At 34.4% G+C, this 24,602-nt stretch overlaps 1 protein-coding gene across 1 annotated transcript in view; it reads right to left on the reverse strand.

Annotated features, from left to right (window-relative positions):
• LOC127557040 (aldehyde oxidase 2-like) overlaps positions 1-360 on the reverse strand; it is a 111,609-nt gene extending 111,249 nt beyond the window's left edge. Inside the window, 1 exon segment of the mRNA XM_051990523.1 lies at positions 307-360. Within this exon segment, the coding sequence (XP_051846483.1) occupies positions 307-360 (54 nt within the window).
• Positions 361-24,602: the final 24,242 nt, after the last annotated feature.

Raw genomic sequence — 24,602 nt, forward strand, 5'->3', positions numbered from 1 at the left:
GATTTTTCCTCCTGTTACACACAAACATCTCCTTTCCTAGTGACCAACTATCTCATTATTCCCCCATCTGATGCAATGGATTACTAATAACCTAATCTAATAGGTTCAATGACAAAGCCTGAGGAAGCAGTTTCTAGAAGAGAAAGACAGCCTAACTATGATTCCTCAACCCTGCTCCTAGCTCTGTTCAGCTGAAAGTTTAGCTCCCATGTGTCCTGCTTGCCTCAATCGAGCTCACTTTGTTTTGTTTTGATGTTTTTGGTCCAAGTCCATAATAATAAATAATATTAATAACACCAGACCTACCTTTTTTCCATTCACAAAGAAGACCAGCTCATCCGATTGTAAATGGGAAGGCATTGTCTCCAAGACAGATTTTCTCTTTAAATTCAAAATAGGGATGTTATTAAGAAATGAAAGTATAGATCAGGGAAACTGGTTGAGTAGCTTGAAGCTACTCAAAGTCAGAGAGCAAACAGGAAGACAAGAGCTTAAAAATATGAAAGAAAGAGGTGGAGAATTCCTTTCTTGGCTTTTTAAGTAATACACCAATCAGATGCTTTCTCTGACCTCATCATACATTCCCCTCTGGGCTAGATCCCTATACAACCTCCACCTTTCCCAGATTTCTCTGAAGTCTACTCCAAAAAATTCCAGCCTCTTAGTAAGAGAAGCTTTGAACTGAGTGTGATTACTTCATAAAAGTCTCCTGAGGGACATAGGACAAATGTTCTCCCCCATTTTCTAGAGGTGGACTGAGATTCGGAATGCTTTAAGGGACTCCCCCAAAGCCCTCCAAATACTAAGTGGCCACTCTCAGTGTGGGGCTAAATAAATGCAACCTTCTTCAATTTTACAAAAGTCTTGCCTTACTACAACCACTCATGGTACTAGCTGGGTGTGGAAACCTTTAGGGCAATAGTAGCAGCACCCAAACTACACAGTTGAAGGGAAATTTGGGATTCTGAAGACTAACAGACTGCACTGGGGAAGTATAACTAGGATTCGTGGATTTTCAAGATACTTGCTCTGTATCTTGAAGAACCACTATCTTTTGAACCACTTGCTGGTAGAAACACACTAGCCTTGCTAAAAAGGGAATATCAGTGGAACTTTATCTAAAATCCCTAACCAGAGCCTGTAGATAGAGGTTAGGTTCTCTGATACAGGGCTAATCTTATGACAAATCTTTGTTTTGAATTAAGTTTTGAGATTCTCAGACAGACTAGGACTGAATGGGAACCTGTATATTTAAATTTGGATTACTGTATTCTGAAAACCCAAAGAGATGTACCAAAAATCTCTTGGAGATCAGGCTTAGAATTTTTAATTCAATACAGCAACTTTTATGAAATGTTTACAGTGTGTCAGGGGAGATGTGGTGATTAGCTAAGAGCTTATAGCCTAAAGAAAAATATATGACACAGACATGAATAAATCTAATGCCAAATAGTGTATGATGAACATACATAAAATAGAAATGATGAACACACAATTAACTAGTACAAAGTAAGGCACGAGTTTATCATTATGTACTACAGTTATATTTTTATCATGTGTTTCTCATAGAAAGAGATACTATAATTTATCATCAGAAATAGATGTGATTTTATTGATAGAAAAGATGATAAAGAAGATGAATTGTCAAGTTTTGCCTCTTCACTCCAAGGATCCTGAAATCTTTCCATCTGACTTACAATTGAAATCTCCTGTAAGAATTCTTTTGCCTCTCTTTCTTAGTGATCCATCCCATTAGGGGTAAGGCATTAACTTTTCTTTAGTTTCCTGAGACAAGCCTGTCTTAACATTAATTATTAAACTAGTCTTAACATTAATTATCAGAAGGCCATTACATATTAATTTCTATTATTACATCTTTCAAGGAATACTGACATAAGAATGGGAGACATACTGTTGAATGAAGAAAGACTTAAGGCAAGATTTTGCTTTTTTCCCATGAAATGTTTTTTTTTTTAATTTTTAATAATCAATAGACAAGGAGATTTTGTATTCTCTAAACTGTTTGGTCAACTGTGTGTTTGTAAAGATATGGTCTACTAATTGGAAAAGTCTATTTCATATTTAAAAGGATTGTGCATATTTAATCTATATCAGATTGCTTGTTAACTTGGGGAAAGGAGAGGTAAAGAGAAAATTTTGAAACATAGAGTGTTACAAAAATGAATGTTCAAAATTATCTTTACGTGTATTTGGAAAAATGAAATACTATTGAGAAAAAAGCCTCAAAATTATTTTTACATGTATTTGGAAAAATGAAATACTATTGAGAAAAAAGCCTCAAAATTATCTTTACATGTATTTGGAAAAATGAAACACTATTGAGAAAAAAGCCTCCCTGATTTCCTTTTCATATCTTCCTTCATCAAGAAATCCTTCTATATGCATGTATCAATAGATTCTCATAAAAAAATTTTTAGAGATGACAAGGTACTTACATTCTCAGTCACTTATTTTGGAAACATTAATTCATAAATTTTGAGACTTCTTCCTTGGAATCATCCCCTTTTAAAAACAGCTTTTAGATAATTGGGTAAATCAGTCAATATATAATTTTAATTTTTTCTAATAAAAATACACTTACTGAATTTTCATAATTAAGGTATCCCAAACTAGAAAAATATTTTCACAAAATGCCTTTACCTTAAAGTAAACAATAGATCATTTAACAAAGTGATCACTAGACCAGTTCAGATATTACAATTGGTAAAATGTCATCTGTTTCTAAACTTAGACATTCAAACTATATTTCTGTGACAGCAAGGCAATTCAGTGGAAAAAATGAATCAGTCAAACCAGTTGTCACTTTTTGGAAAGTCAATCAGTTGATTTTTCTCTTCCTTCCTCCTACCTTTTAAGCTATTTGTTTTGTAGAGTTTGTTTTGGATTTGGTGGAAACTTAGAGAACTGGACCAGGTGTTTGTCTCAAAGGTCTTGTGATATAACTCCCAATATCCTGTTTCCTAATGATAGGATTAGTATCCGAGCTGATTTATACTGCCAGTCTGTCCAGTTTTGTTTTTATTTTTCCCTGAGAAGCTGATCTTATAATTCAATGTGAAAAACCTGGACCATGAAATTAGTGGAAAAGCAATCATCCCTGATTTGGTTTCACTAAGATATTGTCTTTGGTTTAAAGACTCTAAAACCACAGGTGCATGACGCAGGACTAGTTCGGCACCTTTGACTGCTTGGATTTGTCAAAGTATTTCTATGCCTAAATGAAGGATGACATTTATTTAAAATTTTTTCTTTCTCATTTTGAATTTAACAATCATCAAAACCATAAGTGTCCCAATATACAAAAGGTTACAAAAAAATGACTGTATATGAAGCCATATACTTTTATTTTGTCTTCTTTAAAAGCCATCTTTAGGGTGGGGAAGGAGAGGGAAGGGAAAAAAAAAAGAAATTTACATGATATCTTTGTTGCATATTTGGAGGGAATAGCAGGTTGTAAATGGTAATTTACAGTTTCATATGCAATCATTTTTTATTGTGCTGTGTTATGGAAATGCTTATTTTGTGACTAAACATGTAGAACCTATTTTAGATTGCTTGCTGTTTTGGGGAAGGGGGAGAGAAAGAAGGGAGAAAAATTTGAAGCTAAAAATCTTACAAAATGAATGTTGAAAACTATACATGTAAATAGAAAAAATACTATTAAGGAAAAAAATACCACTTAGCATAGTTCCTGGCACAAAGTAAGTGCTTCATTAAAAAAAAAAAAAAGAAAAAAGAAATGTGTGTTTTGTTCCATGAATTGAAAATAAAACAACTTTTAAAAAATATATATACATGCTGAATTTAACACAATAATAGCAAATTGTTATTTTTGTTCCTCTTTGAAATGTAAGAGGTAGGTAAGAGGAAAGAGTCAATTATAAATATTTTCTTAATAAGGACTTTTTAAATCATCAAGGTTTTGAAGGTGAATATCTTGTGTTTTCTGTGACACATGATGAAACTAGAAGTAGATCTTTGGCAGTTTCATTGAGTCATCAACTCACTGGATATAAGAATTGGAAAGGACTTAAGAGGTTATCATACATCACATTCTTTGTACAGGTAGAAATTTAGTCTTAAAGGAGTTAGATAAGAAGTGCAAGGTCATACAGCTGTTAAATTGTGGAGCTTGTTAAGTTTGGAACCAGTGGAGATTCAAGCTTTTAAGTCATACGAAAATCATCTACTATTGGACTAAAGTCCAACAAGTCCAATAGTTCTAATAATAGAAATATTATTATTAGTGACATATTGATGTAACTTTAAAGTTGACAAGTATTTTGAGAGATATCTCATTTTATCCTCATAACAACCCTAGGAAGTAGGTACTATTAGTATTTATTAATTTTGTTTGACATCAGCTTGTGTCAAGCCCAGAGCTTGGTTTAAGAAAACAAACAAAATTAGACTGTATATATGTTTTATTTATGTGAAGCTGGCGTCATGCATGTGGAGCTGCAGATTGAATTGAACTCTCTGAAGGGGTTAGGGTACCATTGAGCAAGAAAGAGCCCCTGACTCAGGATGCCTGATCTATTGTTAGCCAAGGTTATAGTTTTCATAAAGCAAAGAAGTGTCCTTAACTCAGTATGCCTGTGCAAGCTTAATCTGGTCTTGTGGTTGCTGACACAGTAGGAGGATTTGGGGTTCACTCAGAAACCATTGCAGAGGATTGTTGGTATGTCATTCCAGAATGGCTCACATCATCTTCTCTGATTGGCCAGTCTAGATTTTCAGCCTTCTTTGAGCGATGAGGAGCTCAAGAGAGTCTTACAGTTGGGTGATCAGAAATTGAATTCAGAGAAATTCCCAGGGAAGTCAAATAATTTAGGGGAATGCGTGGATCCCACCCAAGTCTTGGGTCCATCCAGTGCTTGTATTTTGGGTTCTCCAAAGTTGAATGCTTATGCTTTCTGATATACATCTCAATGGATTTTGCCTGGGAGCTACCATCTCTGTAAAATAGCTCAACTGCTACCTGTGGTTTGTATGCTGGTACTCTTCTCCAAAATCCTATATAATATAAATCTCATTAAGATTGACTTTCTTCTGACTTTCTCCCACTACTAAGAAATTAAATAAATTTCCCTCTAAAATTATTTCATATTTCAGAGTTTTTTCTCATGACAAATCCTAATTCCATACTCAATTTATTTATCTAGAATGAGATTGAGGTTACCTACAATCCATTTAGTATCATTTGTACTTTAAGTGAAGATAATAGAAAAATTAGATATTATTTCTTTTGTTTTATTTCTCTTTGAATTAATAAACAAAGAAAGCTGGTAGAAGACATTTAAATATTTTGCATAATGTTTGAAAATTGCACCTTCTGTGTATACACTGAGCTAGAAATCAGGAGACTCAGCTCTCATCTGTGATGGTGGATCAATCACTTAGCCTTTCTGACCTTTCTTTTCTTATTTTTAAAATGTTAATGATACTGACACTTATCTCACAAAGTTGTGAGAAAAGCATTTAAAGTGTTATGTAAATGTGAGGTAATATTATTGAGACTTAAATTATCACAAAATAAATTACCCTTTGTGCCATATAAAGCAGAATTTTCCAAAATGAAGAAAAATTGTGAGTTTTTTTAAAGTCAACAATAAAAAGTATCCCTCATAGCATTCCCTAGGTGTTGTGTTCTAAACCAATAAGCCTGCCTTGCCTATATATCCTTTATCTGAGTTCTACTACCAATGATGTAAAATTCCCACCAATATCTAAGAATTATTGGTCAATGTGCTTTAATCTTTGACCAAAGCATATTTTATTATAGCTACTAGTTTCTAGTCTAACATTCTTTAGAATAATTTTCCAACTTGATAAAAAATGACAAACTTGTATACAAGAAGGTTTTTCTAAAAAATATTTACATGAATTTGATAGAAATGATTATTTCTCTCTTATATTAATAATCAATTAATATGAGGGGGGAAATCTAGGTGTTTTTTTTTTCCATTTCATCATTCAAATTCCAGTCTCTGAAGGGACATTTCTGATCTTTCCCCAAAATCTGCCTCACTTAGACCTTCTTATCTGGTAGAATTTTTATCCCACCCAACTAGAAAACCTTCCAAAGAGAACCCAATTTAGGTGAATTCTAGCTCATTTTGTCCTACTCAGATAATCTAGATTGTCTGAGCCTGGGAGTGCTCTGGGAAGAGAGGAATAAGAGTGACAAAATCAATCTCATCCCAGAAACACTCATTAGAATAGATCTCCCTTTTATATTATTCATTCTCTCATTAATTGTTAATCAGAGCTGATTTAGGGAACATCTACTCTTCTAAGGGTATATATGCCTTCAGAAGCCTCCATGATTTATCTCTGGTTTATAAGGGAAAACCTAATGGCCATCTTTATATTAATCGTTAGCCATAATTAATAACATTATTAATTATCTGGAAATTCAGTCTCTCAGACTTTTCATACATCACAGATTAAATCAGAAATAGTGAGGCTACTGTACCCATTTAATAACAAAATATTTTTATAGTAATTATATACATATATACATAACAAGTTGTAGATAGATTATCCTTCTTCAAAAGATTATATTTATATGTGCATTTATATATTTGCACATATAAATATTTCAAATATGCTACCTTGCAAAAATGTAACATTTCTCATGCTCTTCAAGCTAATTATCATTGAAATGAGTAGGCATATTTTGTTGTCAAGTGTCCAGAAAACAATAAAACAGAGTATTTTGATAAGATTCCCCAGCAATGGGATATTTAAGAAACTCTTCCAGGAATCATTCATTTATGAGTATGCCAGTCTTTTTTCTTTAGTCATATTTGAAGAATATCCCCACTAACTATTCTTATTCTGCTGTGAAGGAGTCACCTGAGCAACATGATGGGGTTTAGGAGTAGGGATCCAGTGGATATAAATCCTTCTTCCAAATTTTTCAGTGGTTATAGGTTACAGTTTGCTTGCATCTACCATGAGTATTTCCATTGTCCTATTCATTATAAATCTTTTGGAAACTATTGTGTGTGTATCTCATAGCCATAAAACATCAACAGGAGAATATTGACATTAAAAAAACAAGAGATCTTTGTTTATAGGAGAAACTTAATATCTTTAAAGGGGCTTTTTGGGGCATCTAGATGGCACAGTGGATAGAGCACCAGCTCTGAAGTCAGGAGTACCTGAATTCAAATTTGACCTCAGACACTTAACACGTCCTAGCTGTGTGACCCTGGACAAGTCACTTAACCCCAATTGCTTCAGAAAAAAAGGACTTTTCAAGTGGCTAAAGGTAATTCAGCCTGCCTGCCTTCTCCTATTTTTTCTTTACTACTTTGTCAATAGCTTTTGCTCATATGTAGATACCCTTCTCCACAGGCTCCTCCACTTTATGTATTATCTTCTCCCACAGTCTTGTTTCTTTGTATTTGTTATCCAGAACTTAACACAGAGCCTAATACACAGTGAGTGTTTAATAAATACTATCATCTATTTCTCTTTGTCTATCTATACATCTAGCTAAGTATCACCTATATATTTATCTATTTTTCTATCTGTTTGTCTGTCTGTCTATTTCTTTAAATCTAAATAGAAAAGGAAGAAGACCAAGAACCTGAAAGACCATGGACATTATAGAGAAACAATTGCTTTTCTCTTTTCTGTCCACTAAACCTGGCCAGCAAATTGATCCAAGCATGTCGTTTTAATCAGCTCAGAGATTACTACATTTCTTTTTCCCTGTGTGCTACAGCTGCAGCATACATTACATCAAAGAACCCAGATGTTTCTGTGAACATTCCAACCTCCTCCTGTTCCTGACAGCAGAAGAGGAAGAAATTGGAAAGGTCATCTTTCTTTGGGACTGACACAGAGATACTTTCTGACCCAAGACCATCTGCTGTGGATCCGTTGAAGAAGGCAGATTTTCACTTTCTTTACAACAGCCCCTTACATCCTTCATAACCCAGGTAATTATATAGAGTTGTATAAACGCCAGGCCAGAAGGCTGGCTAGACCAGTAGTCAGGACAATTGATCAATTCTGTTCTCCTTTTTATATTGTAAAAGTATAAAAGGTATAGATAGATTATCCTCCTTCAAAACCACAGACCAAACTACTCACAATGGGAAACAAAATATTTACAGCAGGATTTTAAAGACTTAATTATGTACTAGTCATAGAATAATAAAAGCAGAGAATGACTGAGATAGAAAGAACCTTGGAGGCTATATAATCCACCTCTTATTTTAAAGATTGAGAGACTGAAATAAAATGACTTGAACAAAGTCTTACAACTTTGTTCCCTCTCACCTTCTTCCCTCCCTATCCCTGTTTTCTTTCTTGGTGGAGAAGAAGCACTCTAATGCAAAAAAGAAGAAAATAATAGACTGGATATGCTCACTTTAGAGGAATAGATGGCTACTGACTTTTAGGAATGCAGCAAAGTGACATAGAACTCTTTGGGGATTTCCAGTGACTGTAGGGATTTTATAATTATCTGGGTTCCAAGAGTAAAGAATACCTTTTGAAGAGTTTATCAGTTCTTCTACTGCATGTAATCTCATCTTTTCAATAAAAGCACCTTCAATTTGCATTCAAAAAAGTACATGGTTTGTGAAACTTAAGATATTCTGAATTTTAAAGATTTGTTTTAAAAGAAAATAAGCTCTAATGTTGGGTTAAAAGTAATTATTTGGAAGAATATAAAATATACTTATTTTAAACATCAGTGACAGAACACTGTAATCTAATTTCTGGACTAAGTTCCAAGTATGTGAAAAAAACCTGTCATGGAGAATAGAGTTTATATAACAATTGCTTTTCCCCTAAAATATATTTGTTGGAATTCTCATGTGGAAAAGAAAAAAGGAGAAAAAAATCAATACACAGTTGTGATAACTGTGAAATAATTACCTTTAGATCAGGGCCTCATTACTTCTTGCCTGGATTATCGCATTCATTTGGTATAATAAATTAGTTTTCCTACCTTAAGTCTCTCTCCACTCTAATTCATTCTCTATTTAACTCTCAAAATTATTTTCCCAAAAGGTAAGTTTGACTATGTCATCCCTCTTTTCATTAACTTCCAGTTGCTCTTAGATAAAATTCAAATTTCTCAGTCACTTAAAGTAGAAGTGTCAAATACAAAGGATCATGGGAACATGTGGCCAGCAACATTCCTCTGTGCAACCTGAAACAGAATAAAAAGTAATTGGGAAATATTTAACAAAATAAATAAAAAATATAATAAGACACTGATAACATTAAAATTTAAAACTAAGTTAGTATGCATGCTGGAAGGGATCCTCATGTATTTATAACCTGTCTCTCCCCTCACTTCTTTTTGAGTTTGATACCACTGACTTAAAACTTTTTTCAATCCAGATCCTTCTTTATTTTCTAGTTTTACACTTTATCCATCTCTATGGACTCTATGATCCAGATGTACCTTCTACTCCTCCCTTATAATATTCTATCTCCTGTGTTTTTGTATTGACTCTTTCCCCATCTACTTCTTAGTTTTTCTGTTTTCCTTCAAGATTTAACTTAAATCCCACTTTTTGCAAGGGGACTGTTACTAACTCCTACTGGGAAAAATGCTAAAATCAACTAAACTTCAATGTAAAATGTATCATTGCATCACCAAACTCTAACAAGGACTGTGCCCTTGCTTACTGCAGAAGAATTACTGGCAGCAGGCAGAAAGAATGACATCTATTAACAATATAAAGGGTGGAGAATGAATGTCTAAACTTTTTGAGAAATTTGTTCCTCCTTGCTTCATGTTTTAGCTCCAATTCAGTCAACAAATATTGACCAAGCAGCTATTGTCTAGGCACAAAGGATGAACTACCAACCTACTTATATAGACCTGTGATCCATTTGTATATTCTTTCTAAAATGATGCAGATCTTGAAGACTAATGGGCTTGTGAAACTCATAAATGTCTTCCCATATGTGTGTTATAAGGGGATCACTCAAGGTCTGGTATTCTTCCTCACTTTCCTCTGAAATCTCAAAGATACCAATATAGCTTGTGTCTAAAATCCCTTTTTTTTGTGCCACATCTTCCTTTTCATTCATATGTTTCCCTGATGATATCTTTTATCCCAGATTTTCCTAGTTCCTTATGTTACAACCTGTTCATAATCACTGCTCTGCTTCTCTATTGCTCTCTGCTTCCTTTCTTTTTATTTATAGAATCACAGATATTTTCCCCAGAATTATAGAATTTTAGAATTTGAAGGAACCTAATCCAACTGACATTTGAAAAGGAGTCTATAGATGCACAGTAGTCTCTGAGAGTTTAATGATGCAATGATACATTTTGCATTGAAGTTTAGGTGATTTTAGCATTTTTCCCAATAGAAGTCAGTAACTAACAGTCCCCCTGAAAAAAGTGGGATTTAACTCAATTTTTGACATTTCTATTTATTTAATCTCTCTTTGAGGAATTCTAGTAAGAGGGAACCACCAAACCTCCCATTTGTGGATAAGTCTTAATGTTAGGAAGTTTTCCCTGATATTAAATCTAAATTTGCCTCTTTGTTATTTTCACCTCTGTCCTCTGGGAATAAAAGAATAAGGTTAAAATACTTAAAGAGTATTTTGTCATATCCCTTTAGAATCTTCTCTTCATCTTACAAAACATTCCTAGTTTCTTTAATCAAGCCTTGTATGACAGAACTCAATGTCCTTTACCATCAAGATTGCCTTCTACTGAATGCTCTTCAGGTAATCAATGACTTTCTAAGATTATAGCACCCAAAACTAAACTTAATACTCCAGATGTGGTCTGATTGGGACAGAGTATAATAGAACTTATTGATCACCTCCTTAGAGTAGTCCCAATCATATTAGCCTTTTTTGTTTGTTTGCCATATTAGACAGATGACTCACAGCTTGTGATTCACTAAAACCTCCAGATCTTTTTCAGCAAAACTGCTATGTAACTATGTCTTCCTGTCCTGTATTTGTGAAGTTTACCTTCTGAACCCAAGTGTATGTTTTAAATTTATTTATCCCTATCTAATTCTCACTTATTACTCTTGATCCTACCCTTTGGGGCCAAAGAATAAATTTAATCTCTCTTTCATATGAAATCCCTTCAAATGTTTGAATACATCTGTCTTATGCCAATAGCATTCCCTAGTAAAACCTGAACCAGATTAAAAAGTAATTGTGAAATATTTAACAAACTAAATAAAACTATAATAAAAGACTGATAACATTTAAAAATAATGAGTGGGTTTAGTCAGGGATTTTTAAGCTGGAGTCCATGAACTTGTTTTTAAAATTGTTTCTTTAAAAAATATTTTGGTAGCTCTTTCAATGTGTTTAGTTTTCTTTGTATAAATTACATCATATTCTTATTATGAAAATTCTAGTCTTGTTAGCTTTTCAACACTCAGTCTTTAACATAGGATATGGAGACTCAATCCTACTGAGAACCTCTTGGGTTTTAATTATTCAGGCTCTTACTTTTAAATTGACTCCTGCTTTTAAACTGTTTCAATAAATGAAATTTTGTTTTTTGTCTACCTCAAATTAAAAGTTACTTTGTCTTAATTTTTTTTTTTGGGGGGGTGGGATCCAGACTAGTCATTTCATTCATGTAGGGAAATTCTGGTAAGGAATTTCCCTTTACAACTGCATATAGCAATTGCTCTGCAATGTATAATCTTAGAATTGTTTGGGTCAAAACGCATATAAAAATACATGAATGATATGCTATGGAATGTCGCTATGAAATGGAATCTGCTGCATTCCAGATAAACTTTTGGAAAGTGATGATTGTATTTTAACCAATAGGTAGAATCCTTTCTCTGAAGAGGTCACTGACAAATGTCAATTCTCTTCTTTGTTCTTAAATCTTTTTCTTTAGGGAACTTAAAAATAAAGCCTTGTAGCATAATTATACATTTTAAATGAACATTGATTTGTTGTTAAAGAAGGAAATGTAAACACATTTAAGTCTTTTGCTAAGTAAGAGCTCCAGGGAGCTGGGAAGATCTCAGTAAAATGCTAGTATTGTCGGCATTTTATAATTAAATTACATTCAATATGTATCCTTTTTATTGCTACTACTTAGTAAAAAATTTTTGATTTCAAGTATTCCACTTTCTGTTAAAAATTTAGCTTGCAATTTAAGCACGTATGTATTTTAAATGACCACTGGGTGGTGCCATAGTTCCTTAGCTTTAAATCCATGATTGTGGAATCTGTCAAGCTCTTAAAACGAAGAATTTTCACTCTGTGCTTACTAAGTATAGTTGAGTAGAAATATTTTTCTGGGGGAACTTAACAGAAATTGGAGTAATAATGAGTAAACCATTTTTTATAGATGAGGAAACTGAGGCCCTGAGAGCAAAGAAAGTTAGTCAAGATCCCATACCTAGCTCAATCCAGATTATAGTTATCCCTTCCAAGTCCAGACTTTCCCCATCATAGTTTTGATATATTGCAAATCCATGTAAGAAATTAAATCAGAATTTTTTAGGAGTTTTGTAGAAGCCACAGATGACAGGTGAAGGTCAGCAGATGACCCAGAAAAAGTTCAGAAACTCAGAAATGCATAATTTATATGTATGTAAAATAGTAAAATAATTTATCTTTTAATATGATAATCATTCAGATTTCTTCTCTGGTATGGAGGGAGGAATAAAAAATCTTACAGATTTTCCAGATCAAGAGATTCTGTGTTCATACTCCCAAATCCTGTGGTGTAGAAGGAATAATTGCATATACTTTATGGTTTGGAAAAATTCCTCTTAGTTTTTTAATTTATTTTTAAAATAATGGTTTAGTCAGAGATTTTTAATCTGGGGTCCATGAAGTCTTTTAAAAAATTGTTTAAAATATTTTGGTAATTATTTCAATGTCATTAGTTTCCTTTGTATATGCATTTAAAAATATTCTGTGAAGAGATCCATAGGCATTGCTCAACTACCAAAAGATCCATGATACAAAAAAAAAAAAAAAAAAAAAAAGATTAAGAACCCTTTTATTAGCAGCAAGAAGAAACTTGCATAAAGCTATGAGCCTGTAATACCACCAGAACTTGTGTGCTTGTATTATTGGCTCAAAACCAAATATTCATTTTCCTGATTTTGATTCAAATTATCCTAGTAATCTGAACTTTTAAACACTTTTATTCCCAACAAATCTGGCATATATAAAACCTGAATAGTGTCTTAAATTGATATTATGTGTACATAAATTGTATTATGAGATTTCATTTTGTGGATATGGTCTTTATTAAAGTAACATATTCAAATTAGTAATTCGTTAGAAGTGTAGGAATAGGAGTTTTCCAGGGCAAGCAGGGGAAGTGAATGAAAGGTAGAATAGTAATTAATTTTGGAGCATGAGGCCTTTCCAGAGAAGGTAAACCTGGGCAAATATAACCAGAAAACAAATAGCAAAAAAGGATTGGGTATCTGGGAAGGAGGATCATGTAGGAGAAAAGATTCTAGAAAGGGAAGCAGTTCTATTTTTGGGCCATGTAGGTAGTGATCTGTAAAAACTCTCATCTCCAAAGCTTCCCAAGCAGCAAAATCTCTTTTTGTAGCCTGCTGTCAATGTGTGGAAACCCACACATAATACATTGATCATATAATACAAAATATATTTGTATCTACCAGAGAGAAGGTCTTAGGAAAACAACTAGTGGCGCCTCAAGTTGATGGTTGAAAAGAAGTGACTTTCTCCCAAAACTCCCAAATCCTTTAGGGAAAACTAGAATTTAGGGGAGATACAGTAGTCTGGCTCTGGGAGAATTCTCAATACCCTTATAATGTATTGAAACAATTCCTGAAGTTTTGATTATTTCATGGGACCAACAGATGAAGCTATTTATATTTTTTTCTTGGTTATCTGAATACAAAACAGCCATTTAAGAGTCTAGGAGCTCCTTTAAAAAAAATTAACCCTTTTTATTTTCAAAATGTATGCATGGATAATTTTTCTTTTTCTTTTTTAAAAATTTAATTATTTATTAATAGCCTTTTATTGACAAAACATTTGCATGGGTAATTTTTCGACATTGACCCTTGCAAAAACTTCTGTTCCAACTTTTCCCCTCCTTCCCTCCACCCCCTCCCCACATGACAGGTAGTCCTATACATGTTAAATATGTTAAAGTATATGTTAAATATAATATATGTGTACATATTTATACAGTTGTCTTGCTACACAAGAAAAATCAGATTTAGAAAGAAGGTAAAAATTACCTAGGAAAAAACCAAAAATGCAAACAATAACAGAAAGAGTGCAAATGCTATGTTGTGGTCCACACTCATTTCCCAGTGTTCTTTTGCTGGGTGTAGCTGATTCTCTTCATTACTAAACAATTGGAACTGGTTTGAATCATGTCATTGTTGAAGAAAGCCATGTCCATCAAACTGATCATCCTATAGTCTTTTTTTAATAGCTTTTTATTTACAAGTTATATGCATAGATAATTTTACAGCATTGACATTGGCCAACCTTTTGTTCCAATTTTTCCCCTCCTTACCCTTACTCCCTCCCTTAAATGGCAGGATGACCAATACATGTTAAATATATTAAAGTATAAATTAAATACAAAATAAGTATACATGACCAAACCGTTGTTTTGCTGTACAAAAAGAATCAGACTTTGAAATAGTGTACAATTAGCCTGTGAAGGAAATCAAAAATGCAGGCGGACAAAAATATAGGGATTGGGAATTCAATGTAATGGTTCTTAGTCATCTCCCAGAGTTCTTTCGCTGGGCGTAGCTGGTTCAGTTCATTACTGCTCCATTAGAACTGGTTTGGCTCATCTCATTGCTGAAGTTGGCCAGGTCCATCAGAATTGATCATCATATAGTATTGTTGTTGAAGTATATAATGATCTCCTGATCCTGCTCATTTCACTCAGCATCAGTTCATGTAAGTCTCTCCAGGCCTTTCTGAAATCTATTTGGTCATTTCTTACCGAACAATGATATTCCATAATATTCATATACCACAATTTATTCAGCCATTCTCCAATTGATGGGCATCCATTCAATTATGGATAATTTTTCAACATTAACCCTTACAAAATCTTGTGTTCCAATTTCTCCTCCTTTCCCTACCACCTCCCCTAGATGGCAAGTAATCTATGTTAAACATGGTAGAAATATATGTTGAATCCAATATATGCATACATATTTATACAAGAATCTTGCTGTACAAGAAAAATCATATTAAACAAGAAAAAAATGAGAAAAAAAATAAAGCAAAATACAACAAAAAGAGTGAAAATGCTATGTTGTGATCCACATTCAGTTCCCACAGTCCTCTCTCTGGGTGGAGATGTCTCTCTCACATCACAAGATCATTGGAACTGATTTGAATCATCTTATTGTTGAAGAGAGCCACGTGCATCAGAATTGATCATTGTATAATCTTGTTGTTGCCATGTACAATGATCTCTGGTTCTGTAGGAGCTCCTTCTGACATTTGGTGGAAAACATTGGGCAAGTCAGGCAGACTCTTATACAACTGAGGTCATATTAGGTGTCCATGCATATCTTTGTTGAATATCTTCCTCCTGTTATAGCTAAGAAAAACTCCTTTTGTTGACTATTGAATGATTTATAAGTGTCTAATTTTGTCCCAATCATGAACACGAACTACTAAAGAATTGGCTTGGGTCACGACCAACCCCAAACAAGCTGGAATGTAGCATCATTGCTGGACGAATTCCCATCCAAGTTGTCACTAGATTGGGTCCTGATAGTTGCTTCTTGCTCCTTCAGTCTTTGATGATGCTGAGCTGGCCACAAAACCTGCTCAGACTTGACTCCCAAACCTCAGGTGCCTAGCTCTATTGACTTTTTGAAATTCACAGTCATCATCTTTTACCTAAAAGAACAAATGCAAAGGCTCCAAGTTGACCTCAGATTGGGGAGGAACTAATACCTTCGCCCCCTATTTACTACATTGTCCCCCTTCTCTCATCAAAATGCTGACTAATAGAAAAGAAAGTCTGAGATTGATTAGTGACAATAAAACAGCCTCTTCCACATTATATAGTTAGTATATCAAAATTACTTAAAGGCTTCCCATGCTCTGAGTCTCTACAAGGAGCTTCCATTATATATTGAAATCCATCAAAATATTCATGAAACTTGCTACATAACTTCTCCCATGTGGCATTGCATCTGCAGCATTTTGGGAATACTCATAAATTCAGGGGTCAGCCTGTTAAATCCTCTGTTAAATATTTAATTAAAAAACAAAAGCCCTATGGATTTGAATAGTTATAACATAGCAAGACAATTATATGAAATAGATTAAAGGCAGAACAGTGGCACATCTGTCCTAACTAGCTGTAGAAGGCTACCTACTTCTGTTGAAGAAACTTGCTGACAAAAGTGTCTCATTTAAAGAAAGTCATTGTTTAAAGTAATTCAAATGTCTTAACCTGTTTTAGTTTCTGAAGTAAGCTGAAGTCAATGTACTCCTGTTGCTCCATCAAGAGGTATTATATCTGATTGCCAAATAATGGATTTTACTTCATTTTGTACATCTTTTATAGTTTCAAATAATTTTGTCTTTCTCCAACTTTCTTCCAGAGAAAAGAGTTTAATTGTCTTAAAGAAAATTCAATATAACATAATATTAATGATCTCTCTAATAAAATATTCTTCTTTTCTTCTTCTTTCTTCTCCTCCTCCTCATCTTCTTTACTTCTCCTCCTTCTCCTTCTTCCTTCTTCTTTCCTCCTCCTTCTTCCTTCTTCTTTTCTAGTAGCAAGTACCAATCCAGTACTCTTTTTCTTGCAGTAGAGAAGCAGCTAATCAGTGATAGCTTTCAACATTCACTTTTGCACAACTTTAATATCCCAAATTTTTCTCCTTCTCCCCTCTTTTGTCTCTCCAAGATAGCAAGCGATCTGATTTAGGTTAAACATGAAATTCTTTTATTTTTCCTGGAACTCTTTGCCTTTTTATTTTAAATAATAACCTTTTATTTTCAAAATATATGCAGACAATTTCCAACATTAACTCTTGCAAAACCTTGTATTTCAAAATTTTTCTCCCTCCCATCCCCCTACCCCACCCCTAGTGGCAAGTAATCCAATATATGTTAAACATGAGCAATTCTTCTATACATATTTCTACAATTATCATGCTGATTGTGCAATTCTTCTAAACATATTTCTATATCATGTTGCATTAAAAAATAAGATCAAAAAGGAAAAACACACAAGAAAGGAAAAGAAAGCAAACGACCACAAAAATAGGGTGAAAATACTCTATGCTTTGATCTACATTCACTCTCCATAGTTCTCTCTCTAGATGTGGATGACATCTGTGTATTTTTTATCATGAGTCTATTGGAATTGTCTTGAATGTGAATCTATTTTTAGCCTGAAGAAGAAAAGACTTAGGGAAATATGGAAGCTGTGTTCAAGTAATTGAATGGTTGTTATGTAGAATATATAAAAAGATCAAATTTTTTTTTCTGTTCAAGATAAGTGAAAACTTTTCTAACAATCAAAGTTGTTCAAAAATTGAGGTTTTCCAGTAATGAGATTTTCAGTTAGAGATCGGTTAATCGCTTGTATGTTAATTTGATGTTGTTTTTTAAACAGCAGAGAAATGCCTTAGATTTTATATTTCCAAGTATATACGTCCACCCTCCTATGTAAATATGCTTGTTGTTACCAGGGTAGAACTTAGAAACACAATGCCACTTAATAAAGTTATTTTGTTGTTTTATTATTTATCATTTCATTTATTTATATTTTATTAAAGATTATTGGTTTATGTAGGGGTTGGAATAGATCACTTCTGAGTATCCTAATTGATTCTCCTTAGGATCTTGGGAGAATAGAGTCTCTTAGGATTTGGAGAACAGAAATCATATCCTGTTCTTTTGCTACCCCCATGAGACTGTGCTTGACTTGAGGGGAAAAAAAGATACTAGATGAAGTAGCAATATCCTTCTCAGCATGATTTGATGTCTTAGGTCTCTGGGAATTTTAAATATGTCATAAAAGATGACATTATTGATATAAATGAGCAAAATGGTTATAAATTTTCTATTTTATTTTAGCTTGGAGAAGAGTGAGAGAAGAATTAACAAAGATTAGATAACTTCAACTTTCACTTCATTTCACTTCATTATAATATAATATAATAAAATTATATTAATAGGTTTTTTAAAAATTAAATATTAATATGTGCTTTAAAATGATGTTACTCAATCTCTGTGCAATGGACTTTACAAATCTGGGAGGGAGGTTGATACTCAGGACAAGTTAACAGAGTTGGTGAATCCCTTATAGGAACTCTTCTCAATTTCATAACAATCCTAATGAAACTAAGCTAAACAAATACATTTCTTGCTTGTTTCCGACCCTTGTGTCAGAGGCTTCCTTCTGTCTTGAAGGTCCCAGCACAATTTGAAGGGCTTCTGATTTTTCTGTCTCATCCTCACATAGATAATCTGAGGACTTCAGTATATGACACTGCACCCACACCCCAGGTATAGTTCACGCTTTCCTTTACAAAGCACATAAATTCACAAGCCTCAAAGCATGAACAAATTTACCCATGGGACAGGGGGGAAAGAATTTATAGAAAACAAGAGGACAAAGCAGTGAGCAGCTCTTCTCTAGAGATGTATTATTTAGTCTCAGTAACATTGGGTAAGTGTCTGCAGGAGGTGTCCAGATTTTGCTCTTGTATTTCTATACATTCCTTTCCATAGCTCATAATGCCCTCATCATCTTGAGGGCACATTTTTCTCTCTATTTTTGTTTTAAATTCAATGGTGATAAGAAAAGATTTTGGTAAAAATTCATGCATAAAAATTCTTGCATAAACATTTAGCACAAAATTATTTTAGATGATTGAAATTGGTTCTTTATTAAGCAGAAAGTAGTCTTGCTTACTATGATGCAATAGTTGCATAGTTAAAATCCCTTCTGTACTAAATTAAGATCCTAGATGGGCCAAAATTGAAAAAATTCTCTATTAATTTAGGTTTGCAGCCCCACAAGAATCCACTCTTTTTTTCCCCTGGGGAACTGAGATCTTCTCACAAGTAGCAAAACAAACAAAAATAGATTTATTATGTTTAGTATATTATAGTTATTTTAACTTAAACAAGGCATCTGTGGAAGATAAGGTAAGAACTAGTTTTGAAGTTAAGAAGACCTGGATTTAAGTTCTTTGATCTATATTAACTATCTGATCTGGGGCAATTAATTCACTTAACCTCTCAGGGCCCTAAGAGACTCATTAAGACTAAAAATTTCAGAACAGATGCTGGTTTGAATTGGTAGAGGGAGTTTTCTCTACTAATGAAATGATAGGTCCAGTTTCCCAAAATATTGACAAAAAACCCATATACATGTATGTTATGGGCCAGAACTCTGAAACAAGGATTCTTACAAGGTTTTAAGTCCATGGAATTGATAAAGACAATGGTTGTCTAGTTTAACATGGTGCTTAACAGTTCTCTAAATTCAATATGATTGATTTAATCATATAACAAATAGTGGTTTCCTAGTGATATAATGATTGGTTTATACTAAGTGTAGAGCATATAAGCTGGGAGCCTTAGCCAGATTCATTCAGACCTAGGGAAGACAAGTGGACTGGAGGCTGAAACATACGCCCTCAGACTCAGAGAGATTCATTTCCATCTTCATCAGCACTGTGGTGGCAGGCCTGTCCTCCTTAGCTTCTCCATTGAAACCAAGACTCCGGAAGGCCTCTAAGAAAGCTGGCTGAAGTCCCAGGCAAGGAGACAAGACTTTGAAGGAGATAACAAAAGATTTGGACTTTAACACCTGGCAATTCTTGTGATGATTACTGAACTGAAAGGAAAGCTGTTCCAAGATCTCCAGAAAAACAAACCAAGAGCATCATATTTTGGCGTCCGAACGTGGGACTAAGAACCATCATCTGTGACCCAGAAATTAGGTTAAGTACAAAAATAGACAAGAAGGAAACTTTGTAAAGGACTAAACTAGGATTGCAGCTGGAATGGGACAAATGTTTAGAAAGGAACCTTTTCCAATTCAAGGAAAATGTGTAGAGAGCATTGTTAGACTTATAAAAAACCAAGGTTTGATTGTAACTTGGATGCAGATCATTGAACTCTTCAAAATGTTAAAATACACATCTCCTTGATTCTCTAAGGAAAAAAGATTAGATCCAGATGAATGGAAGTTAGTAGGAGAGCAACTATGTGAATATTGCAATGATAATGGCCCTGACTCAATTCCTAAAGAAATACTTTATACATATAACTTAATACAACTGGCTTTAAGGAATTATATAAGTATTACAATAAGAAAAAAGAATAAAGAACAGGAGGAGGGATACTGACAAACTAGGTGAAAAGCTTGAAGAATTAGACAAGAAAGGAGTTAAGTATTCTGATGAAATTAAGGAGTGTGGTGCTTCACAGTAGGAGTCATTATAAACTCCTTTTGATCTGGAAATTATCAAAGATTTGAAAAAGTGTTGCACTCTTTATGGGGCTACATCTTCTTGTTAAGATGGTATTAGAAAATGTAGCTTATGAAATTTTAACCTCTAGTGATTGATAATCTATAGCAAGGACATATTTAGAACCCGGACAAAACTTGTTGTGGCTTCCAGAATGTCATGAATTATGTAGGATTCAAGTCCAATAAAATAAGCAAACTGGAATCAATATACAAATTAACTTTGACCAACTAGCAAGTAAAGTTCAGTATGCAGACACTTTAGCACAGATTAATTACCCCATAGCAGCATATGAGCAAATTGCTGCTGCTGCTATAAAAGCATGGAGCTCCCTTCCAGGAAAAGATGGAGGGGAAACCTTCACAAAAATAAAGCAAGGTCCAAATGAAGCCTTTGCTGATTTTGTGGGATGTCTGCAAACAGCTGTCATAGGAATGACTGGAGAAAATGCAACAGGAATAATGATAAGACAAGATGGCTAAGGAAAATGCTAATAAGGTTTATAGAAGAATTATATGAGGACTACACAAAGATGCTCCTTTAGAGGAGATCATAAGATGCTATGCCACAGTGGGAACAAATGCCTTTTATACCCAGGATAGGATGCAGAACATGGGAAGACAAGGTTTCTCTTGGCAAGGGACTTCCAGACTTCCAGAGAGACTCGTCAATGCTTTCAGCGGTAAAATAGGGCATCTGAAAACTGAATGTAGGCATAGAGACAGAGTGAGAGGACAGGGTAAGAGAACAAGACCCAAAACCCTGTGTCCAAAATGCAACAAAGGCTTCCACTGGGCCTCAGATTGTAGGTTGACCCAGGGAAATGAGAGGCAGGGCCCAGCTCCAAGATATCAATCAAAAGACAGATGGGGCATGATGGCAGCCAAGGTTATACCCAAAGAGTCTTTAGAAGTTCAGGACTCTGACATGATCTATCAGCAGAGAAGCAATCACATGGCAGAAAGGGACTGCAATTGGGGAGAATATAGGCTTTTTAACCCGACAGAAGGGCAGTGTCCAGTGAGAGCAGCTCCAATATAATGAGCAGCTCCAATGTAATTGCCAGGTGATGAGGAGAGATTTAGAAAGTGGTAAATGGAAGGGATCAGATAGGTTAACTACTTGGGAGAAAGAGTTTGCTTGTATCTCTACAGATGGAGAAGGAATCAGATGCCAAGGAGCACCTGGAGAGAGACAGAAAAAGAGAAAAAACCTCAAAACAAAGGAGAAGACCTAACAAAAATCTGACACTGAAAGACCATAGCTGATAAGGAGACTGTTACAGAACTTTAAAAACAGCAGGAATAATTGGATTTCCTGAGATGAAAAGTTGTTGAAAAGACTGATGCAGGACTTCAAAATCTGCAAGAATCATTGGATTCCCTAACACAAGATGAGACTATTGCAGGACTTCAAAACTTGGAGGAATCATTGGATTTCCAGGCACTTCAGACACATGAAGCAATGAACAATAGATTGGTTTTGGACTATTTCTAGGATTTATGGACATGTATAATTCTTCATATTGATTCATGTTGTTTGCTTGTAATAACTCCCATGTTGATGGATTTCTGTATACATGTTTCAAGTGAGACCCTTCAGAAACTCACTAATCTGGTTTGATTCCCCATTTTCTTTGGTGTTTTCATCTTCCTTTCTGAGACATCAGGGAGGGTGTGATCACCTCCTTTTTTGGTGTTTTCATCCCTTTTTTGAAGAGTCTGGGAAGGTGTGATCCCTCCTTTTTTGGGGTTCTCACCTCCTTGAGAAGTCAGGTAGAGTGTGACCACCTTATGTTCTAAAACAAAAGAAAGTGGGAGATGTTATGGGCCAGAACTCTGAAACAAGGATTCTTACAAGATTTTAAAGTCAGTGAAATTGATAAAAACAATGGTTATCTAGTGTAACATGGTGCTTAATAGTTCTCTAAGTTCAGTATAATTGATCTAATCTTACAACAAATAATGGTTTCCTAGTGATGTAATGATTGGTTTATACCAAGTATCTATACTTATACCAAGTATGCTCTACATATAAGCTGGGAGCCTCAGCCAGATTCATTCAGACCTAGGAAAGACAAGTGGACTGGAGGCTGAAGCACAAGCCATTGGACTGAGAGAGATTCATTTCCATCTTCATCAGCACTGTGGTGGCAGGCCTGTCCTCCTTAGCTTCTCCATTGAAACCAAGACTCCAGAAGGCCTCTAAGAAAGCTGGCTGAAGCCCCAGGTAAGGAGACAAGACTTTGAAGGAGATAATAAAGGATTTGGACTTTAACATCTGGCAATTCTTGTGGTGATTACTGAACTGAAAGGAAGGCTGCTCCAAGACCTCCTGAAAAACAAACCTAGAACATTACACATGTGTAAAAAGGTTAAAGAAACATGACTCTTTCTTTTATTAATGCCCTTAGGTTTGGGTTTTTTGTTTTTGTTTTTGTTACCATATTCATTTTTCCAAAAATAGCCCTCCACAGAGCAATCCTTTGCAAGAAAAAAAAGTCAGTTAAGCAAAACTAAGCATCTCAGGGATGGTGTCTGCCTATGTATATCACATTCCAAACCTGTAGTCACTCAACTCTCTCCCAAGAGGAAAAAAGTGATGATGTACTTCATCATCTCTTCTTCAGGACCAAGATTGGTTATTGCATTTCATTGGAGTATAGATGCCTTCAATCTAATTTTTGCTTCTCTTTTTGTAGCCATTGTTTCTGTTGCTATTTTCAAACTGCTCTCTTCATTCTGCATCAGTTCATAAAAGAAATAAACATTTCTATCAGCACAGTTTCAGAAAGTGTTTACTTCTCCTCATGTGTATGATTTGATTTCCTGAGATCCTAGAATGAAAACCTATAAAGATAATTAATAGGAAAAGACAGGGAAGGAGAAGCTGAATAATTGACTTGCTACTGAAAAATTAGAAAAAAATCCATTAGGACAGAAATCAAGATAGATACCAGTGGAAATCTAGCAAACTGTCTATAAAATCCACCCCCACCACTTTGCTTCCATCCTGCCTGATCTCAGTAAACTCATTGCCCAAAGCTAGTAAACATTTGTATCTCAGGGGTATTACACATTACCATCTTTTATGCTTTAGACATATTCCATGACAGATGGAATCTTTTTAAAGGTTTCTATGTTTCTTCAAATCTTGGAAAGAATGTCAGACAGTTCCCATTTTCACATTGTTTACATGCAATCTGGGAAAGATTGGGGACTCAGTAAGCTGAAAAAATATGGGCCAATGAATCAGTGAAGAAGATACCACTACAATCTGTTACTTGGAATGGAATGAAAGACATATGCTGTTCCAACTTATTTTCAAGGCCCCTCTCAATTTTCACATATTCCATGTATCTTTCTCTGACTATGACAGTTTGTATTGATCTCTTCTTTGAATAATTAGCACATTTATCAGTACTATTCACTTGGTATCACACATGACAAGTAAAGCCTCTGATTTCTCTTTAATCTCCAGTTTCTACCTAATTACCTAATTCTACCTGCATATATGATCAAGTCTCTCCCATCCTTAAATAATCTTTACTAGGTCCTATTATCCTTTCAAGAAATCACCCTACATCTCCTTCTCTCAGCCAAATTCACAGGGAAAAAAAAAACTCTCTTATACTCATCTCTACTTCCTTTTCTCTCACTGCCTCATCAGCATTTTATAATCTGCTTTCTCAAAAATTACTATTTCTTGAAATTGTCCCTGTAATCAAAGAACTTACATTTTACAGAAGGAACTACATATAAAATATAAATATGAGAAAATACTATTTTTTCTTTTATTTGGCCATAAGGTAATGCAGGTATGTAGGGAATCCTAGTGAGGAATCCAAGTGAATCTTGGGCATGCTTTTGTGAAAAAATTTTTTGCTAAGTTTTCTGAGAACTTTGTAATGTATTACTAGCTATCTGATAAATCTCAGGAAACATCAGGAGGATTGGCTATCCTCCTGGTGCCTTTATTAATGGATATTCTTTATGGCAGGCCTATATTAACTCCACAAACCTGACAGTTCCTGGAGTAAGCACAGTCCTGCTAAAGGATGAAAGAAATTTTCTCATTGATGGACCCCTTGCAATAGAGTATTCCTATATCTGT

The sequence above is a fragment of the Antechinus flavipes genome, chromosome 3, assembly GCF_016432865.1.
Source record: "Antechinus flavipes isolate AdamAnt ecotype Samford, QLD, Australia chromosome 3, AdamAnt_v2, whole genome shotgun sequence".
Classification (NCBI taxonomy): domain Eukaryota; kingdom Metazoa; phylum Chordata; class Mammalia; order Dasyuromorphia; family Dasyuridae; genus Antechinus; species Antechinus flavipes.